The 21,122-nt window shown below is 40.1% G+C and overlaps 2 protein-coding genes across 7 annotated transcripts in view; both read right to left on the bottom strand.

Annotated features, from left to right (window-relative positions):
* CCDC138 (coiled-coil domain containing 138) overlaps positions 1-11,389 on the bottom strand; it is a 43,094-nt gene extending 31,705 nt beyond the window's left edge. Inside the window, exons 1-6 of one of the 3 annotated variants that reach the window (XM_075136310.1) lie at positions 11,271-11,389; positions 9,246-9,306; positions 5,646-5,784; positions 4,800-4,915; positions 2,497-2,681; positions 1,273-1,431 (exon numbers count right to left, since the gene is read on the bottom strand). In XM_075136310.1, the coding sequence (XP_074992411.1) occupies positions 1,273-1,431; positions 2,497-2,681; positions 4,800-4,915; positions 5,646-5,784; positions 9,246-9,306; positions 11,271-11,345 (735 nt within the window). In that variant the 5' untranslated portion in view covers positions 11,346-11,389. Of the gene's footprint in view, positions 1-1,272; positions 1,432-2,496; positions 2,682-4,799; positions 4,916-5,645; positions 5,785-9,245; positions 9,307-10,815; positions 10,991-11,270 lie in introns of those variants that run through there. The other 2 variants (XM_075136319.1, XM_075136327.1) reach the window with 2 other exon arrangements.
* A 1,107-nt stretch (positions 11,390-12,496) lies between these two features.
* Positions 12,497-21,122, bottom strand: part of RGPD4 (RANBP2 like and GRIP domain containing 4) — a 34,064-nt gene continuing 25,438 nt past the window's right edge. The window contains exons 22-30 of one of the 4 annotated variants that reach the window (XM_075136283.1): positions 20,104-20,196; positions 19,002-19,198; positions 18,255-18,483; positions 17,589-17,687; positions 17,277-17,419; positions 15,341-15,614; positions 14,856-15,190; positions 13,215-13,450; positions 12,798-13,075 (exon numbers count right to left, since the gene is read on the bottom strand). In XM_075136283.1, coding sequence (XP_074992384.1) covers positions 13,063-13,075; positions 13,215-13,450; positions 14,856-15,190; positions 15,341-15,614; positions 17,277-17,419; positions 17,589-17,687; positions 18,255-18,483; positions 19,002-19,198; positions 20,104-20,196 — 1,619 coding nt within the window. In that variant the 3' untranslated portion in view covers positions 12,798-13,062. Of the gene's footprint in view, positions 13,076-13,214; positions 13,451-14,855; positions 15,191-15,340; positions 15,615-17,276; positions 17,420-17,588; positions 17,688-18,254; positions 18,484-19,001; positions 19,199-20,103; positions 20,197-20,475; positions 20,611-21,122 lie in introns of those variants that run through there. The other 3 variants (XM_075136277.1, XM_075136269.1, XM_075136291.1) reach the window with 3 other exon arrangements.

Below are 21,122 nucleotides of genomic sequence, written 5' to 3'. Positions count from 1 at the left end.
CACTACAACTTTACACCAACTGCATTACATCTATGTTATGCCTTCGTAATACGATTATGAAAATGCCATGCAAACCTGCATAAAAAATTTCTAATTAAGTCCAGACATATATATGACTACTACTCCTCTATTAGCAATGCCTGTTACCTTGCTGTAGTGGAAATGAGACTGACTTGACAATTTATGATTAACATATGCTAGTAGTTATTTATTGCATTGTTCACAGCTTGTTTCAGGATTTATTTATTTATTTATTTATTTATTTAGAGAACTGGCATTAAGTTGATGGCTGTACAACTCTTTCCCTTTGGAAAAGAAAGGCACCACATTTTTTCAGTCTTCTAATACTCCATTTGACCTCCATAAATTTTCACAGATAAACACTATTTTTTCCTGGGTTTTCATCAGCCAATTCTCTAACTGGTGTAACATTCTTAAAGCCCAGATTTGAAACATCTAAATTAACACCTTAACCTATTCCTTCCCTGTCCAAAAGTTGAGGTCCCGCTCCTCTGATACCCTTTTCCCCTTTTTAACATGCAGTCTATCCTCCCTCAACAGCTTGTTGGAAAGGCTTTTCTGCATGCTTCAAAGAAATTTGATTTCTCAGCTTATGTTTTTGACATTAAGAACACATATTCAAGGACTTCTCTTGTTGATCTTCTCGATTATAACCAAAACTTTTCACAAGACCTAAATTCAATAGCAAACACCCACAAGAACAGTGTTGTTCAACACTTTTTTCTGTTGCTGAAATCATACCACTTCATTTCCTCCCACACCCCCAAAGTTAGGTTGATCTTCTCCTTCTTTGAACTTTTTGACAGTTTTTCTGCTAATGCTCTCTACGATAGTTGTTATGTCATAAGATCTCATTATGTGCTAAAGCCTTCCCAAGGAAATCTACTTCAACTACAGCTAATGCAAAGATACTCATTTAGGTTACATACAATTATAGACAGACCACAATTTTTTCTCTAATACTGGTCATATAGTTTTTGCTATTTTAGAAATAAGTTACCTTTCTTTTCTAAATTGTAACAGTAAAATGTACATACACATCAGACAACTAAATGCACCATTCTGAAACAGAACCCATACACAAAACCTATCGATATTGTTTGTACTTTTTATGTAAACCTTTCATTTGGGGATTTCAAGCACTTTAAAGAAACAAGCATTATATCCAGCAAACACGTGATGACTTAAGAAAACTACAAACAAGTTAAATGGCATGTAGAGCAATAAACATCATTAAATATATGACTGCACCTCTTTTATAATTCCAAATTTTGTGTGAACTTCTTCCTCAACACCTCTTATTTTAGCCAAAGCTGCTTCATGTCTAAAAAGCAATACTTCTCGCTCTGTTAGAAAATGCTCTCGTTTCTGGAGTTGCAGAGCATACTCCTGCTGTGCTGAACTTTCTCTCTGTATCAAGAAAACAAATGTTGAAACAGCTTTAAAATCCATTAAACTATCACAATTTATACTGAATTTGAATTTTCTCTCCCAGAGATATGCTTAGCTTTTTGTAAAACTATACAGTGTTGCACAATAGCTTACTAATTAAAAGTATCCTGATGGACATATATGTTCAGTTTCCCCACACATTAACCCAAATGACTTCGGTGTGCGGCAGGATGGCTCAGCCTCCCAAAATACAAAATTCAACTCCACATAGTTGTTCAGGTATAAACCTAGACAATTAAACTTAGGCTTTTGCTTCCAAAACTTTTGCATAATGGTATTAACTGTAAGACAAAACAGAGTCTGATGCAACTGTCTATGCTGAACACTAGATTACTATATTGTTTCTTCAATTAGTGGGAAGCATCCCTAAAAAAGTGGTGAGGAAAAAAAGAGATACAAAATTATTTTTGCAAAAGACAGTCCTGGCAGACTGGCAGTCTAGCAGAAGTATGGGAGCTATTATAGAATAAAACCATATCGGAGGTTCTTCTGTTAGTGGCCTAGGCCTGCTAGGGGATGAACTGTTGGGATTCCCCAGAAGCAGAAAAGTAAAGATAAGGCAGAATGGAGGGTTTTCGCAGGAGGCCATGAAGGCAAGCACTTTTGAATGCCTTGAGTCAGGAGAATAGTTTCAGATGCTCTCAGGAGAAGCAATGGTTGCAGGCGTTTCCCTCCACGCCCACAGTGCGTTACGAGACACTCCTCTTGGATGTAGCAGCACTGTGTTCAAACTCCCTCAAGCTGAATTTTATCTGATCTACCCACTATGCAAGTCAAAGCACCACTACCAAATCAGTGAATTAATTTAGGGGAAGAGGCAGATGATGACAGAGTTTTAGTAGATAAGTAATTGTGATTAGTATAAGTAATAGCAATAAGTTAATAGTTTTAGTATGTAGCAATTAAGTTTTAGTATACAAATAATAGTGATTTAGTATATCAGTAATTTCTGAATTCTCTGTCAAAAGCAAGAATCTTCATAACATTACTCAACAAAATTTTTAAGGCGATTCCAGTTCCTACCTGGAGCTTCTGATGTATGACAAATAATTCATCATAAATTTGACAGATGTGAGGTGGTATTAAGCCTTGACTATTGCATGCTTGAGCATCAGTTCCACTCACAATTTTCCTTACCAAACCATTGGTAATACTTTGGTCACTATTTTCTTGTGTATTTGCAGTCAAATGGGATGGTAAGTTGCTGCCTATAGAAAGGAAAAACCCATTTTTCATTAAAAAATTGGTCCTAGATAAATGATGACATGATTGTTGTTCCAAAACTTCAAAAACTTCTTTTAGACATTTAAAGTGACAAGTATAGAGCAAGAGGTATCAAAATGAGAAAGTAATCTTCCAAAAAATTGCGGAGAATTGCTCAAAACTGTGTTCCATGACTTGTGATCAATGAAGTTTTATAAGTAAAACTATGTCCTCCACTTCAATATAGAAATCCTATAGAAATCTGTATGAAATCTATGCACAGACTGAATCATAATGTAGCCAAAATCTCCGATTGTTTTTGTAAGGGTTTCAGGCAAGTGATTTGCTGCTGGCTAGACCTTGGTCTGACATCTAAGTTAACAGAACAAGACTTAAGAAACTACTGGACATGACATGAGAAACTGCTAGACATGACAGATTACAGTGTAAGAAGCTGATGAAAGTTGCAGACAGCACAGTGAGGAATGGCTGGATTTCACAAATAGTCAAATGGCCAACTGCACCTAGGTACCACATCAGGCCAAGATTACCTAGATGACAGTATCAGAAATACAAGTTTGGGTACCACGCTGGTTTTGGCTGGGATAGAGCTCATTTTCTTCATAGTAGCTAGTATGGGGCTGTGTTTTGGATTTGTGCTGAAAACCGTGTTGATAACACAGGAATGTTTTCCTTATTGCTGAGCAGTGCTTGCACAGAGTCAAGGCCTTTTCTGCTTCTCACCCCACCCCACCAGTGAGTGGGCTGGGGGTGCACAAGAAGTTGGGAGGGGACACAGCTGGGACAGCCGACCCCAACTGACTAAAGGCATATCCCACACCATGTGATGTCGTGCTCAGCAATAAAAGCTGGGGGAAGAAAGAGGAAGGGGGGACTTTCAGAGTTGTGGCATTTCTTTTCTCAAGTAATCGTTATGCGTGATGAAGCCCTGATTTCCTGGAGACGGCTGAACACCTGCCTGCTGATGAGAAGCGGTAAATGAACTCCTTATTTTGCTTTGCTTGCACGCACAGCTTTTGCTTTACTTATTTAAGTGTCTTTATCTCAATCCACGAGTTTTCTCACTTTTACCTTTTTGATTCTCTCCCTTCATACTGGGAGGGGGCGAGGAGAGTGAGCAAGCAGCTTCGTGGGGCTGAGCTGCCTGTGGGGGTTAAACCACAACAGGTAGCAAAACTCAATGAGGAAAAAGTAATTAGGGATAGGTTGTTTATTTGGCAGGCAACTGGGGAAAAGAAGAATAATGAGAAGGACCGAATACTGTAAACTATGCATTTTTCCTTGTGTAATTAAATTCTTTTTTTCTTTTTTCCTTTCAGAAAGAATGTGTTTTCAGAGAGCTGTTCTTATGCTCTTCCCACCCATTTAATACAACTCTTGGTGAGAGCCTATTACAGTTCTATTGATCTCTTCTGCCTGGCTTCTGAGATTCCTTTTAGCCACTTTGGGGTTGGCTGGCTGGCTGGCTGTCTCCACACTTCCAGATACACTTTCAGAAGAACACATGAATGTTCTTCTAAACCTAAAACTCTCCACAAGAGACAGAGCTACACTGATTCACAAACTCCTGCAACTGCAGCAGCATTTTCAAACATTTGCAGTGAATTAATGCCACCTGGTCCCTGCTACAATCTTCCAGGTAGAATTTCCTGACTTAACTGAACAACAGGTAACACTCTCTACCCATTGCCAGTTTTCAATCCTTAAACTGACAAAAGACATCTGACTTAACAGAGTTGTAGTGTTTGTTAATGCAGCTAGCTACTTAAAACAAAATAGAACAAACCAAACAAAAAACCTAACCCCCACCCTGTTTCTTCATTCATATCCTAAAGTCACCTGGCAACCAGTTTCATAAAAAGTTGATTGTTCTTTTTGAAATGTATCTTAGTATTGCATCAAATATGTCTGGACCTTCTAAACTAATTCTAAAGGAGTTACTCATACTTACATGAAAGGTTAAATCCCCAAGTTAAAACGCATTTTAGCTGCTGATTGTACTTCTGAACTGAATCAAAATACATTTACTAGAAAGTTTTTTTAAATTACATGTTATACTTCACACAGAGTTGTAAAAATATTTAAAATTCAATATTTATTACCTGTTTCCACATATATAGCTGAATTTTGAATTGCATCCGTTTCAGAGCAATTAATGGTCTTTTCTTCTATTTCTAGACCACTTGAATCACAAAAAGAATCTTGCTCATCATCAAAACTAAAAAATACAAAAAAGCAATAATTTAAAATTACTCAGTCCCCTTCTAACACACTACATTTAGAGCATTGAGAGAATTTTGTATAAAAATGTATTTGAGTGATAACAAATAGCAAAGTTAAATCATTTGGACAGAAGGCATTATTACGCACAAGGTTTTAACCACAACAATTAGTAACGTTGCTGACTTAAAAGTGGCAACAATAACTAGAATTTTCATGTGCTGTAAGCACATGTATGTAGCAGGTAAAACCAACACTCTTCTCTCACCGCCAAACACCAGATTCCAGGAAAGCTAAAAATAAAAAAACCCTTTTTTCATTATTTTTTCATATTTGGTGTAAAGTAGTCCTGAAAAGAGATTTCTTGGCTTTTGGAATCAAATTATCTCTAAATAAACTTAGAGCTGTTCATCTGTCCGATGAACAGACAGATGCTTTCCTCCTAGTTCAGTTTATATCACCAGTTCAGTTTATATCATCCTTGTATCCCATTAGCAATTCCAACATAGATTAGATTAGAAAGTGAGCGAGACAATACTCCTCATCAAAATCAGCATTCACATCATTTCATACATCAGCCACAAACAGTTCTTTACTTAACAAGAAAACAAGAATCTTAAAACGACTTGTGGATCTGTGCAATCTGAACACATTGTTTACTCATGGTTTATCTGGATTATGAGAGATAATAAACGATAAAGGAGACCTGAATAGAAAACACCTCTTACCAATCCCAGTCTTTAAAACTTTGTAGGAAATCACTAGAAGATCTGATGCTGTTCTCTCTTCCACCTTCAGTAAGTTCTGACTCTAAAGAACATTCGGATAAAGACGTAGTTGTATTTTCCAGTGAGCTGTCCATGTCACCTGGAATATATAAAATAATAATAATTTTATTTTGCATTTGAGAAGCTGATATTAGGAAATCGACAAGGGCTTATGAGAAATGCTTGCCATGTAATCACGTAGAACCAAAAAAACCACTGATGCAGCCTGACAAATGAGTGAAGAATTATAATAGCTTAAACTATAGGAAGAATTATTTAGTTTTCAAAACAGATTTGTCTTTCTGAAGTTTTACAGCTTGCCTTCATATACTAATTTTTCTATAACCGAAGCCTGATAAATACATTGTTTTACCCTGCTGTCCACATGCATCAGCAACATGTGTTTCTCAAGAAGCCCAAAGACATTCTAAATATTAAATATATACGTATCTTTAAATTAAAGCCAAATGTATGCACTATGAGGTGGACTGCTACCAACTACTTCAAGCAGGACTTAAACACAAACAGGTTGGGAACCAGTAAGTCAGCTTCATCAGGGGCCCAACTTAAACGCCTCTATGCAAACGCATGTAGCATGGGGAATAACCAAGAGGAGTTAGAGACGCGCGCACGTCTGCAGGGCTATGATCTTACTGGCATCATGGAGATGTGGTGGGATGGCTCCTATGATTGGAGCGTTGGGATGGAGGGATGCAGGCTCTTTAGGAAGGACAGGCAGGGGAGATGAAGAGAGGGTGTTGCTCTCTATGTCAATGACCAGCTGGAGTGCACGGAGCTCCACCTGGGGATGGATGAGGAGCCGACCAAGAGCTTATGGGTCAGGACCAAAGGGAGGGCAGGGACAGGTGACATTACAATGGGGGTCTGCTACAGGACACCCAACCAGGAAGACCAAGCAGATGAGGCCCTCCATAGACAGATAGGAGCAGCCTCATGTTCACAAGCCCTGGTCCTTACGGGGGACTTCAATCACCCTGATATCTGTTGGAGGCACAACACTGCAGGGCATAAGCAATCTGAGAGGTTCCTGGAATGCATCGATGATAACTTCCTTCTCCAAGTGACAGACGAGCCAACAGGGAGACGTGCTATGCTGGACCTTGTTCTCACCAACAAGGAGGGGCTGGTGGGGAATGTGAAGCTCAAGGGCAGCAGTAACGATGAAATGGTGGAATTTAAGATCCTCAGGGCACCGAGAAGGGCGCACAGCAAGCTCACTACCCTGGACATCAGGAGAGCAGACTTCAGCCTCTTCAGGGATCCGCTTGGTAGAGTACCATGGGGTAAAGCCCTGAAGGGAAGAGGGTGCCAAGAAAGCTGGTTAATATTCAAGGATCACCTCCTCCAAGCTCAGGAGTGATGCATCCCAACAAAGAGGAAGTCAGGCAAAAACGCCAGGAGACCTAAATGGATGAACAAGGAGCTCCTGGACAAACTCAAATACAAAAAGGAAGCCTACGGAGGGTGGAAGCAAGGACAGGTAGCCTGGGAGGAATATGGAGAAATTGTCCGAGATGCCAGGGATCAGGTTAGGAAAGCTAAAGCCCTGATAGAATTAAATCAGGCCAGGGACATCAAGGGCAACAAGAAAAGCTTCTATAGGTACGTCAGGGATAAAAGGAAGACTAGCGAAGGAAACAGGAGACCTCGTTACCCAGGATATGGAGAAGGCTGAGGTACTCAACGACTTTTCTGCCTGTCTTCATCAGCAAATGCTCAAGCCACACTGCCCAAGTTGCAGAAGGCAAAGGCAGGGACTGGGAGAATGAAGAAATGCCCACTGTAGGAGAAGATCAGGTTCTAGACCATCTAAGGAACCTGAAGGTGCACAATTCCATGGGACCTGATGAGATGCATCTGCAGGTCCTGAGGGAGCTGGCGGATGAAGTTGCTAAGCCACTATCCATCGTATTTGAGAAGTCATGGCAGTCCCGTGAAGTTCCCACTGACTGGAAAAGGGGAAGCATAATCCCCATTTTTAAAAAGGGAAAAAAGGAGGACCCGGGGAACTACAGGCCAGTCAGATTCTCCTGGAATCTATGCTAAGGCACATGGAAAATAAGGAGGTGATTGGTGACAGCCAACATGGCTTCATTAAGGGCAAATCGTGCCTGACAAATTTGGTGGTCTTCTGTAACGGGGTTACAGCGTTGGTGGATAAGGGAAGAGCAACTGACATCATCTACCTGAACTTGTGCAAAGCATTTGACACTGTACCGCACAACATCCTTGTCTCTAAATTGGAGAGACATGGATTTGATGGAAGGACCACTCGGCAGATAAGGAATTGGTTGGATGGTCATACTCAAAGAGTTGCGGTCAAGGCTCCACGTCCAAGTGGAGACCAGTGACGAGTGGCGTTCCTCAGGGGTCGGTATTGGGATCAGCACTGTTTAACTTCTTTGTTGGCGACATGGACAGTGGGATTGAGTGCACCCTCAGCAAGTTTGCCAACTACACCAAGCCGTGTTGTGCAGTTGACACGCTGGAGGAAAGGGATGCCATCCAAAGGGACCTTGACAGGCTTGAGAGATGGGCCCGTGCGAACCTCTTTAAGTTCAATAAGGCCAAGTGCAAGGTCCTGCACCTGGGTCGGGGCAATCCCAAGAACAAATACAGGTTAGGTGGAGAATGGATTGAGAGCAGCCCTGAGGAGAAGGACTTGGGGCTGTTGATTGATGAGAAGCTTAACATGATCCAGCAATGTGTGCTTGCAGCCCAGAAAGCCAACCGTATCCTGGGTCACACAAAAGAAGTGTGACCAGCAGGTCGAGGGAGGTGATTCTCCCCCTCTACTCCGCTCTCGTCAGACCCACCTGGAGTACTGCGTTCAGCTCTGGGGACTCCCAACATAAGAAGGACATGGAGCTGTTGGAGCAAGTCCAGAGGAGGGCCACGAAGATGATCAGAGGGCTAGAGCACCTCTCCTGTGAAGAGAGGCTGAGACAGTTGGGGTTGTTCAGCCTGGAGAAGAGAAGGCTCTGGGGAGACCTTATAGCAGCCTTCCAGTACCTGAAGGGGGCCTACAAGAAAGCTGGAGAGGGACTTTTTATATGGGCATGTAGCGATAGGACAAGGGGTAATGGCTTTAAACTGAAAGAGTGTAGATTTAGATTAGCTATAAGGAAGAAATTCTTCACTATGAGGGTGGTGAGGCACTGGAACAGGCTGCCCAGAGAAGCTGTGGATGCCCCAAGCCTGGAGGTGTTCAAGGCCAGGCTGGATGGGGCTTTGTTCAACCTGGTCTAGTGAAAGGTGTCCCTGACCATTGCAGGGGTGTTGGAACTAGGTGATCTTTAAGGTCCCTTCCAACCCAAACCATTCTATGATTCTATGATTGTCCTAAAGCATCCTTTGTGCTCTTCATGTGAATGTTAACATTCCCACGCTGGCTCTCAAATACCACAAACCCCTGATCAAGAAGGTCTACCTATTTAAAATGAGAAAATACAAAACTACTTGAAATAAATTTAGGAATCATACAGTTTTAGTATATATTTTCCCTGGAAAAGATATCAAAGCACCATTGTTTGGTATTACCTTTGTATACTAGGGAGCTTCCACTCTTATATTCGGTATGTAATGCTCCTGAAAGGTAGTTCTACAAGAAAGCACAAAACCACTGTAATATAGTCGGAATTTTCAGGGGAAATGTATGTTACAACTTACTTGTTTAATAGTACAACGCCTTGTACACAAACAACTGACTGCAAACAACTGACTTTGAAAAGGGAAGTGAGTTTTTTTAATGTATAAATGTAAATGGCCCTCATATTAACATAAAGAGGCAAACATATTCCCCACAGTCTGATAATGAAATATTCATAGTGTTTTATGTTAAAATATTTGAAAGAATACAAGACACTATGAAGACAGCGACATAAAATAAGGGCATAAAATTAGGATTAGGTAATCACGGAAACAGTGCCATCTATCTTTACATCTAGGCTTTTTATGTCAGCCTCCTGTTCTATTTTTTCCTACTAACTTGTAACTATATACTAAAAAAATGAATGAGAGAAGTATTAGGCTACAAGCAAAATCAATTATATGTACATTAGAAAAGATCAGACTCAAAGCAGCTCTCATGATCTTAGTTGTGTTTCACTGCATCTCTCTGCTATGCTCTAAATAAAGTGATCAACCGCTGTATTTTCTTGTACTTAAATACTGCTTTTTAATGAAATAACAAAATGCACAAACAAATCTAGCATTTCTTTCCTTGCAAGCATTACCCTTTAAAGTCTCAGTGACAGTTTTTTGAAGATAACTTTTGAAAATTATTTTTCTTTAAAGAACAGTTCTGTAATTCAAAGCAGAATATTCCCCAAGAAAAACATAACATCTAAAGCACCACAAAATGCTACCCGAGTTGAAAATCCTTCTGAAGGAACTAAGGGCAGATACATCCAGATTTTAGCTGCTAAAGAACTCAAATCTTTACCTCATATTTGGGATGGTTCCTGATCCTAAAATGGCAAGTCACATTTCCTCAGAAAAAAAGGCTAGTTTCTGTATTCATTTGATGATTCCCAGGACCAATTTGATCTCCCAGTCCAACTGTGTGTCTAGCCCGAATCCAGCTTTCAATCTCTCCCAATCTTTGGCTGCTCATGAGGATTTTTACAACATATTACTTCCCTTGCAGCATGAGTTTGAACACTTAGGGTCTGTTTTCCCCTGGGCACACTGGAAGCGTTTGACCCATGGAATACAGACACAAGAAAGCAACTGCAAAAATTTGTCTCAGTGAAAGACAGACTTCAAGCAAAATAAAAGTAATCACAATCCAGTTCCATTGTTCATATTGGTACAAAAAACCTGGCATTCTCTGGTGTAAAATAGCATTGCTTTACCCCGGCAAGGGAATGATACCCATCATAATTTACTGTCTGGTCATTGTGGCAGTCTCTTATGAACTATGGGTTTGATTCTCCTCTGCTTGACTAGATATGGAACAATTTCCTGCTCCCTGAAAACAGAGCTAATCACTAGGCTTTACAAAAAACTACAAACACTCCTAACACATTCTAAATAAGGCTAGCAATTGCTGTAGCAAAAGAAGACATGAACAAAATGAGTTATCCTATTATATATATTTCATACATACCTAGTATACTACTTCTAAGAGGATTCACATATTATCTTGCCCAACTGGCAGGCACCAGAAGGTTTTAGGCAAAAACTAAGTGCCAAGCTGCTCAGACTGTGTTTTGGGAATGCATAAAATTTGGAATTGCACTTTCCAGGGAAATTGCAAGTTGAGACAAGGATGACTCTTCAGCACTTCCACTATAACACAATCAGAGCAGAGGGACAGGGGTAGGATTAGAAAGAACACACTTTACACGTAAGCTCCTAAAGTCTGTTTAAATCCCATTTTTGGCTCTCCCACTGTACGTGTACGTAATACCCCAGTATAATGAACCCCAAGGGAGGGGACACAGACACTCCCTCCCCAGCACCTCAGGGACTGGGCGAGGAGGAACGGCTTTCCTCCTCCTCCTCCTCCCACGCCGCCCACCTCCCTCCCCTGGCGCGCACCCCCCGGCCCTCCCGTCTCACCGCCGCCGGCCCCCGCAGGTAGCGCCGCTGCAGACGCTGGGCAGAGCGGCTGAGGCCCGGGCCGGGGCCTGCCATGGCGCACCGCTCGAAGAAACCGCCACCACCCGCAGGCGGCGGGCGCAGGCGCGGGAGGCGGCGGGGGACAGGCGGGCGCGCGGCCGCGTGCACGCGCACAGGCTTCCCCCCCCGCCCGCTGGGGCCGGGCGGGGCGGAGGCGGGAGGCCGCGGCCCCTGCCCGGGAGCGGGGACGGAGGCAGCCATCGCGCCGAGCGGGCCAGGGGCGGGCAGAGGAGGTCCCCCCCGCCCCACCCTGCCGGTGCTTCCCGCCCCGCTCGGCTTTGGCGGGACAGGCAAGCCACAGCAACGACTGCTTCCCTCCCCGCGGGGAGACAGCTCCGGCCCCCCGCTCCGGCTGCCTGTGGAGGTGAGGGGCTAGGCCCCAGCTCGACACAGCCTCCCAAATCAGTTCTGGTGCACTGTTTTACAGTCTAATGCTTCTGCAGTAGCCTCAGGGAAGAAGTACTCCTACGGTCCTTTAAAAACAAATAATCAAAAAATGCCTTAAAGCTGAATAAATGTTACATATTTCCAACTTACAGATCATAATGACAAATTGGTTACCTTGAAAAAACCCTTGATAATGCCAGCACTGAACTGTAGAGTATAAGTGTAAAAAACCCCCCCCATTTATTCATGCATATTCACTACTGAGAGACATAAAGTTTTAAAAGATAAAACGACCCTGGCATAGGTAAGCTACAGCTACCCAGCTGTGCAGCGAGGTCGGAGAAGTCTGCCACAGGAAATGGAGCTCATAAGCTTACTGAGAAGGCAGCAGTAGCAGTGGGTTGTACTACAGCAGTTCAGGTCACATCCCACTGTCAAGTAGATGGTTTTCACTAAACTAAGTTATTTAGAAATAGTCTATGTACAAAAAACAGTTGGTACACTGTTCTAGAAAAATACCAATCAAAACATTTCAGAACTATTCTCTAGCTTTCAAGTACTGAAGTGCTACTCAGAGACTTCAGACGACACAAACCAGCATCTACCTGCTAGCTCCCTGAGCCTGCTTTCTGCACATCAAAATAGTTTCCAAGGCCTTCAGTTTACCGACCAGCAATTAGCACCTACAATTTGCATATTCAACATAGAGGTTTATGAGAGCAGGAAGCCAAATTATGCAAGTTTTTCTTTTTTAAACAAACCAGAGTAAAGACAAGAAATTTATTTTAACAAGACTAAGATTTAATTTTTAAAATTTGACATTTAATACAAATATGTCAGGATAACACAAATACACCTGAAATATGCCAGTGTCTGAACTTTTTATTTAACATGCAAAGAATCAATTATAACACATAAAAAACCCAACTATAAGCTGTAATTTTACATTTATACATCAGAAGTGTCCATTTTAAGAAGTTGAAATAATTAGTCAATAATATCTAAATACTGATTTATACTGCTAGAACATCTGTATACTCAAAGCAATAATTCTATATTTGCCCGCAGTCTGTAATGACAATTCTCCCATTTACTAGCCCTTTAGGCGAACCAAAGGATTCAATCTTTTTCACAACATCCATTCCATCTTTCACAAACCCAAATACCACATGCTTGAAGTCCAAGTGTTCTGCTTTTTTAAGTGTTATGAAGAACTGAGAGTTATTCGTATCCCTGCCCTTATTTGCCATTGACAACAATCCAGGACCAGTGTGTTTCACTTCAAAATTCTCATCTTCAAATGCTGTTCCATAAATTGACCGTCCACCTGTTCCATCATGGTTAGTTATATCACCTCCCTTAAGAAAAAAAAAAAAGGCACAGTATCAACTTACAAGTCCCAAAACATAAACCAACAGCACAATTATACTCCCTTTCAACAGCAAAGACACTGGTTTGGAAGAACTCATTCTTAGTTTTCTTAAGTACTGTATTTACTTTGATATAAGGCTTCCCAGCTTCAGCAGCTTTGTTAGTGGTAATGGAAGCAGTAGTGGAAAGTATATCCCTTGTTTATTCTGAAAACAGCATTTTATCTTCCTGCTCCACATGGTGACCACTCCTCTAGGCCTCTCTTTCCCCAGCCTGCTACCTGCACCACTTGGCCCAGACAGCTGCATTATCTCACTGAAGGCCTGTCCTCGCTTAGTCCCTGCAGGCACAGAATTGATCACCTGAAAAAGGTTAAGGTACCAATGATCAGCAATTTCTTGCTTCCGTGCAGGCAGGAGCTTTTGCCACATTACTGCTTGTTCAGGAGAGCAGCTACTGCTAGTATCTTTTGTCTTTCTGCAAGGCAGCAAGCTTCTGGCTCCTGATTATTTGACTATACACATAAAGATGACAGTACAGGTTTTCGTAACTTTGAAGGAAAGCTTTTAATTCTCATTGAAAAGCTTCTCACTGTACCTGGAGAAAGTTCAGGCAAAGCAGAGCAAACTTAAAATACACTAATTTCATGTGATAAAAGCTCACTTTTTGTCAGGGTATGCATGGTGCAGTTAACTGTTTTAAGAAAGTCTGCTCCTTATAGGATTCCTTGGTGGAATACCCCCAAACAAGCTTAAACCCTAAATGAGCAATGCTGCTTTCCTTATCAGGAAGGCACAAAGTTTTAACAAAAGAGCCATAAAGCCGTACTTCAGACACAGCTGATACCTAATCAAGAGACTGGATAATCTTTTGTTCTGGTGACAAGCCATTCATATTACTACTTCTGAGTTTGTAGAAGGTCATGCTTCGTCTTCAGGGATGTAGTGACATGCAGGAGTATTCGTGTAGTGAACCAGGAAGTTGGTTCATTCTGCCTGTTACAAGTCACTAAAACTCACTGAATTATTGATGAGAATTTTAGGAAAGGAAAGGTCTATCCGAGTTATGATCAGCCTCCTAAGCCTTCAGCATTTATGAAGAACTTGCTAGTGCTACCAAATGCACACAAAGGTTTAAAACCAACACTGTCTACACAGGGATTCAGATGCACTGCAGGCCGATACTCGGTGAAAAATTTGAGTATTTTAAGGAACAGGCCATGGCATGATAACAAGATCTAGAAGACTTCTTTTAGATGGACACTTAAGCATCTAAAATATTTGGAATATCAGTTTTAAAGTGCACGATATCTGAAATACAAAGTGTACTTTAAAATGTGAAAGAAGCCTGGAAGACAAGTGTTCTTAGCAGGTGAGCATACAGAAGTTCCTCTCTGTAGAGAGAAAAGGTTGAATGGTAGTTTTGGGAACCCCTACTTTCCTTGGTGTTCCTGTTCAGCAACAGGCCCCTTGTCCATTGTAAAAGGAGATCTCCATCTCCATTTTTTCTTCCACACTAATATGGCAGCACTAGGTAACACTAAAGCATCAGGCAGCTGGCAGACACAGGTAAAAAACATTTGGCTTAGGGCAACATATGCTGCTTGCACCATTTCTCATCTCCTTGTAGGGAAAGGGCAGATGAGAGTATCTTGCACACTGGATTCATGCTGCCAATAAGAACGTGTATAAGTGATTTTTTTGAAGTGCCATTGTTAGTCAAGATGCATCTCATTCTCTCAATGAAGAGTCTTCCTGTTATGCTTACCTGACATACAAAGTCAGTGACTATTCTGTGAAAGCTGGAGTTCTTGAATCCAAATCCTTTCTCTCCTGTGCACAGGGCCCTGAAATTTTCAGCAGTTCTAGGGACAATATTTGAAAACAGCTCCATGGTTATGTGTCCTAAAGGTTCATCATCAGCAGAAACTTCAAAATACACAACGGGGTTGGTGTCCTTTGACAGTCCTGCTGCCAGAGATAAGTGTCCCTTCTGTAGTTCTGACAAGCTTAGCTGGCATTCTTCAAACCTCCTCTTGAAAGAATTAGCCATTTCTTGGCTTTTAAATCTGACTGCAAGTTGTTCTACTTTTACTTCACCATCTGAAAATAAATCCGAGAACAGGTTTAGTTAGTTCTATTCAGTATAGTGAGAAACAAGCAGCTTTCGTCTTATATAATCTCCAGGGAAAAAACAAAGCCACAGAAGCTACAGACCACCTAGAAAAAACAAAAACCACCCAAAAAACTCACCAGCATAATCTGTGGCTGTCCAAATTAAAGCATTGTTTGATGTATCAGAGGGCACTAAGTTCATTTCTTTGGTGATGACATGGTTTGCACAGACTTTAAGAACTTGGTCCCTTCTCATGAGGACTCTGTAGTATTTCTTCTGTGTATGGAAGAGGATCTTTATCTCTCCAACACCACGCTCCTTCCACTGAGTAGCATCTCTGTCCCATCTGTAAAGTTTTGCCCTCTCTTTGAAAAGAATTTCTTCATCTTCTTCTCCAGATTTTACCTCCACCTAAAAAACAGCACAGTGGAGTACCTGTGATTTCCCAGAGAGCTGCTGTCACCAACAATATCAATAGTATTACATACACGTACAATGATTTTGACATATTACAATGGAAGATTATTCAATGTGTTCCTTTCTTGAACATCATATTCATCACATACCGAAATGAGTAAAACATCTAGCCTTTTCAGAATTTAACAGCCCAACAAATTCCACTGTTAATTATATTAAATTACAGCACTGCAGCCATGGTACATATGGTTTTTGGTTGGTGTTTGTTGGGTGGGGTTTTGGTGGGTGTTTGGTTTTTGCTTTGGGGGTGGTTTGTTTGTTTGTTTGTATTTTGGCAGGTTTGTGGTTTGTTTGTTTGGGGTTTTTTTTTTTGTTTGGTGTTTTGGGTGTTTTTTTTTTTTTCTTCTTCCTTTAAAAAAACACTATCAAGTGTTCTGGCAAGTTTCCCAGGGAAGTTTCAGGTTTGCTGAATGATGGTGCACACTGAGAAGGGAAGATATAGTACTATTACCATTTCAGGTGTTACCTTTTTTGTAAAAGAACTTGATATTTGCATTTGAACAGAATAAACACTGAGTATAACAAACTGACACCTGACAGTCGTATCTCCTCCTTGCTTTATGTATGCATATTATTGGCCTCTAACCTTCTTTAGTTAACACATCTTCCAAAGATAAGGAACACTTGAGAGAAGTGGAGAAATTCATGACAAACAACTATTTGTGGAAGGAGAAATGAGACTGAAGAGAAGCAGCAAGTAAGCGAAGAAAGAAAACTACAGAAGTCATAATATGACACACAGGTGAGCAAAGGCATACAAAATTTTGAAGAAGGTAGCTGAAGGCATGTTACGAACTACATCAGATTTGCTGTTCAAATTAAAGGACACTGCATACTGTTTATTTGTCTTGCTTAATAATTATACTAATCTATTATTTATAGGAAAGCCAGATGATTTGACTATAACGTCAAATCTTTCAAAAAACTTTCAAAAAAGTTTGAAATTGTTATTAGGCACACTAAGGCTAAATACCAAAACAAGACACGAACAATTGTGTGAAGCCTCACTCAGTAAGTTATAAGGCTACCTTAAAGTTGAAGGTTCTCCTACTTCTTGAACAACAGTTTATTTTCAAACTAACAAAGTAAGTTCCCTTAGCCTTCAGGTGAGGTTAATTGTACAACATCTTTATTGCTTAGTGATTCTAGAAATCTCTTGCCTAGCTTAGAGTAAAAATTTTAAGTTGGCATGGCTTTCACAGACTGAATCTACAAGTCATGGATACAAAGCCACAGCTGAGTTGTATTAGCACTAACAGTTATTCAGTTTCCCCCCTTGGTTTTCAACTGTGCTATAATGAATCAGTTTTAGCTTTTACAAGTTATGTGTACAAATTTGCATACTGATCAACACTGAGTCAAGGTATAATGAAATAAACTTGGAAGATTTTAACTGATGCACCAGATACTTCCCCAGTGCTAAGCTGAACTAGGATTTAAAACAGCAGGTGTTTCTACATAGGCAGTGCAAGAAATACAGAACAAAGCACACAACACAGAAAGCAAAGTTAGTTAAGCAAAGCATTTTTCAAAAACTTGCTGTGTTAGCAGACATGCTTATCTTAATGTTGTTTTATGCCCCAGAAGTCCCCTTACCTCTGGTAAAGACACAATTGGCTCAAAGTGGATATCATCACTATGTACCACCTCATCATCACTACCACCTTCATCTTCATCTGCTTTACGGGCTGTCTCTCCAAACACAGCTGCTCCTGTATTCGCCCATTTGAAGTTTTTATCTGCAATCAAGATACTTACATTTTAAACTTCGTGTAGTTTTTTCTTCTGGACAAAAACTTGCAAAAAACTGTTGTTAACTGATCAATCAGTAGAAATTAGGTGCACAAAAGGTATACTGTATGAAGCAGAAGTCCAGCTAAGTGTCTGTCTCAGACTAGTTTAACTCACCTTTTGAGCCAAAAGCAAAGTCTCCAGAGTTTTTGGAAGCCAGATCTGCAAATGACAAGCCTGCAGTATTGCCGAAACCAAATGAGATGATTCTGTTTTCTGTCAAATAAGAGGGGAAAGTCAAAGGTTTTTCTCTGCCTTTCTTAAAGAAAATGTATTTAATGTTACGTAGTCACAAAAATAACCTGGAGAAGCCTCTACAGTATTTTTCCCTTCCAATAAATTTAAAGTTTGCATGCCACTTGTCATAATGATAGTCATTTATTATGGTTTAAAAAAAAAGGGCTCAAGACTGCGTGAGATAGTTTCAGCATGCTACTTCTGTGCAGATCCACAGAGCTCTAATAAGTATTCATGTGGTATTTGACAGTAAACTAATGAAAGAAAAGTACATCATACATAAATTATACAACAGACACTAGCATTGCTGTGTAGTAGTGCCATCTGAAGACACAAGAATTTGATGTATATAATTATTTTACACCAGAATTTGATGTATGTAATTATTTTAATCCCCAGTCATGTTTTTACTAGATTGGTACTCATGCTTCTAGTTCAGTATTGGTACTACTTCTCTGCAAGGCAGCAGCTACATTAGATAAGTATGCTTTTCTGTAGATTCGTTTAAGTTCCTACAAAAAAACCAGAACATACCCCTGACCTTACCTTGTGTTGACTCTGAACAGTCCACATCACTTTTTTTAGTTGACAAGTCTACAGGTTTGTCACCAGCTCCTGATAAAGTCTGTGATACATGCACAGTTTCTGTGGTGGAATCTGGTTCTTCATTGTTGGTAGCTGGCTGGACAAATACTGTCACCTCATCAGTTGATGGAATAGGTACTTCTTCCTTACTAGTACAGACTAAGTCAGTTGAGCTTGTAACCTCATTCTCCTGAGATTAATAAAAAAACAAAGTAATAAGCAAATAAGCTAGAACAGCCTAGTATTCAAACCATCTCCTCAGGAGACTAAGAACAGTCACTTCGGAAAAAAACAACACTAAAAAAAATAGTTGTTGTAAGCTTTCTCAAGTTTTTCATTACACTTAACACACATTGGACATTAACTTGACAAGAGACTGAACTATTTTTGAAGTAGTATGCTTTCAAAAGTATACTATTACTTTCTGAAATCAATTAGTCCTTATATATACACATTAGGAGTGATTTTACTAGCCAAAGTAGTTTATGAGAATGGCTGTACCTCCTTTCTGTTCCCAAGGAACTTAAGATCTAAGCTTCCATTTCAGTGTTGGCAAAGACTTGAGGCACAGCCACAAAAGAGTCAAATAGTTTTTCACCACTGTATGTTTTAGTTCTCACAAGGTGAAAACCATGTAAAGTCTCACACATATATAAAGTAATTGTACAAGTTTAATGACAAAAAGTTTAGTAAAGATTTAGTTCTTACTTTTGTTTCTTGAATTTTAACTTCTGTCTGATAGTCTTCTGGACTGTCCTCCTCAGTATCACTGCTGACACCACAGACAGATGTAGAAGGAACCTGTGGAGTTTCTGCTTTAGCCTTCTCCTCAGGAGTTGGTTTCTTTTCCCAAGCAGTGACACATTCTCTTTCTTTGTCAAATTCACTTTTTCCTGTGATGCCTACTGCAAAGAATAAAAATTAGTGGAAAATAGCTGGGAAGGCAGCCAAATACTGAAATATTTTTTGGCACCTATAAACAACCTCATGATAGCCAGAGCAACCTGGTAAGACTTCAAGAGTTTTTTCAAATAGCATTACTGTTTAAACAGTGGAAGTGAAAACTAACTTAACTCCACTTAGGGTGACTAGAATTGGAAGTTCATCATACTTCATTTTCTATTGCTATCAGGGAATTTCCATGCAATGATGAAGAGTTCAATCTTGCAGCTGCCACTACTACTAGCTTCCTTCAACATTTGCTCGTATTTCAGATGGCCCAATATATACCACCTCTTTCTAGCACATATCCTCAAAAAACCCTCAAACTTCACTTCTAGAAGTATCTACCCAGATTTTCAGTTATGCAACACTGAAGTCTGAGGCACAGCCAAAGTGGACATAAACATAAGCAGCAAATTTAATCTTCTACACCTGTAATTTTAGTATAAAGACCAAGTATCTTTTTTTTAATTAAACATTATTAACTCATAAGCTTAAATTGTAATTGACTAGCTCCGGAAGCAGCAAGTATTCACAGATGTAGACAACTTTCATCTTGTACAGTATAATGCCAAACTGAATTCTTCATATTCAGAAGAAGGAGCTCAAAGAAGGAAGACACTTTGATATTCTTGTTTAGAGGCCACCTGAAACATACATTTCTCATTCAGGTACCACTTTACTGCTAACTAACAGTTCAACATGCTGAGCTTAAAGCTGCATTTTGAGATGCAGCTTTTCTGCTCCCAGCATCAGTGCTTCTAAAAACTATCTCAGGAAAATTAATCTCGGTGCCCAAGTGTCCTTCAGATTTAGAGGTTAAAATTTCTTATATACTGAAACATAAGTATTGTGTTTTAAGACTTACCTTTTACAGGATCTTGCAATTTCTTTTTCTCTTCTGTATCGCTGGGATACAGTCTGCCATTAAGTCTCTTAACAGCTGTTTCATAGTCTTCATCTTAAATACAGAAAACAAGTCTAAGTTCTCAGGCATCCTCTAAGTACAGAGAAGTCTGCTTCTGACTCACAAGCAAGCATGCATAATTTTCACTTATGTTTTAAGAGTTCCACAGGTGAGCAAGTAAGCTTTCACCTCCTATTTTGCATACATGTTCTTCAGAGTGCTTTTGACACTCTTCTCAGCCTAGATTGTTACGGATGTGTGGCACAGGTTTTGTTTTCAGAAAACACATTTCTTATTCAGTGATTTTATTAAGTTTACTCTTAATTCCTGCTAAACAGAATTGGGAAGGAAGACTGAAGATCTTTTATATAAAAACTAGCAAGCTCAGATATTTGTGGGAAGTGGCTTGTCTTCTCCCATTTTCTGTTGAATACAATGCTTCAGAAATTCCATTTAACATATTTGCTGCTGAATAAATTAAAAGTACTTTAGTTGCATGCAATAAGATTTGATACAAAATATTTCCAATTTTAGTGTTAGGAATTTGCTTTAGAAGAGAAATAAGCCATTAGTCTAGCATTTAGGGAACCTGAGCATGCTCGTTTTTGATAAAGACTGCCTTGTATTTGTCTCTAAAAATAGTTACAGAAGTAAGCCTCTTGCTCAAATGAGACTAGGCTCAAACATCCGATTACTTAGTCTTACCTAACCAACTGCATTGGTAATATCAGTGTCAATACCCATAAGACACCAATAGAAATTCCCTTTAGTCATTCCTGGGTCTCCACTGTACTATTCTGTCTTGAAGACCTGAGTGTAGATCTTTGTCCATAAGGAAGATGACAGGATTATTTCCCATTGGTCCAAACAAAAATATTCAAGTGTCTCATGGTTCTGATAGTATTCATAGAATCATAGAATATCTCAAGTTGGAAGGGACCCATAAGGATCATCGAGTCCAACTCCCTGCTCCTCGCAGG

This window comes from Calonectris borealis, chromosome 1 (assembly GCF_964195595.1).
Source record: "Calonectris borealis chromosome 1, bCalBor7.hap1.2, whole genome shotgun sequence".
Classification (NCBI taxonomy): Eukaryota; Metazoa; Chordata; class Aves; order Procellariiformes; family Procellariidae; genus Calonectris; species Calonectris borealis.
The sequence above is the reverse complement of the archived record's forward strand: the minus strand, read 5'-3'. Positions and strand labels throughout refer to the sequence as shown.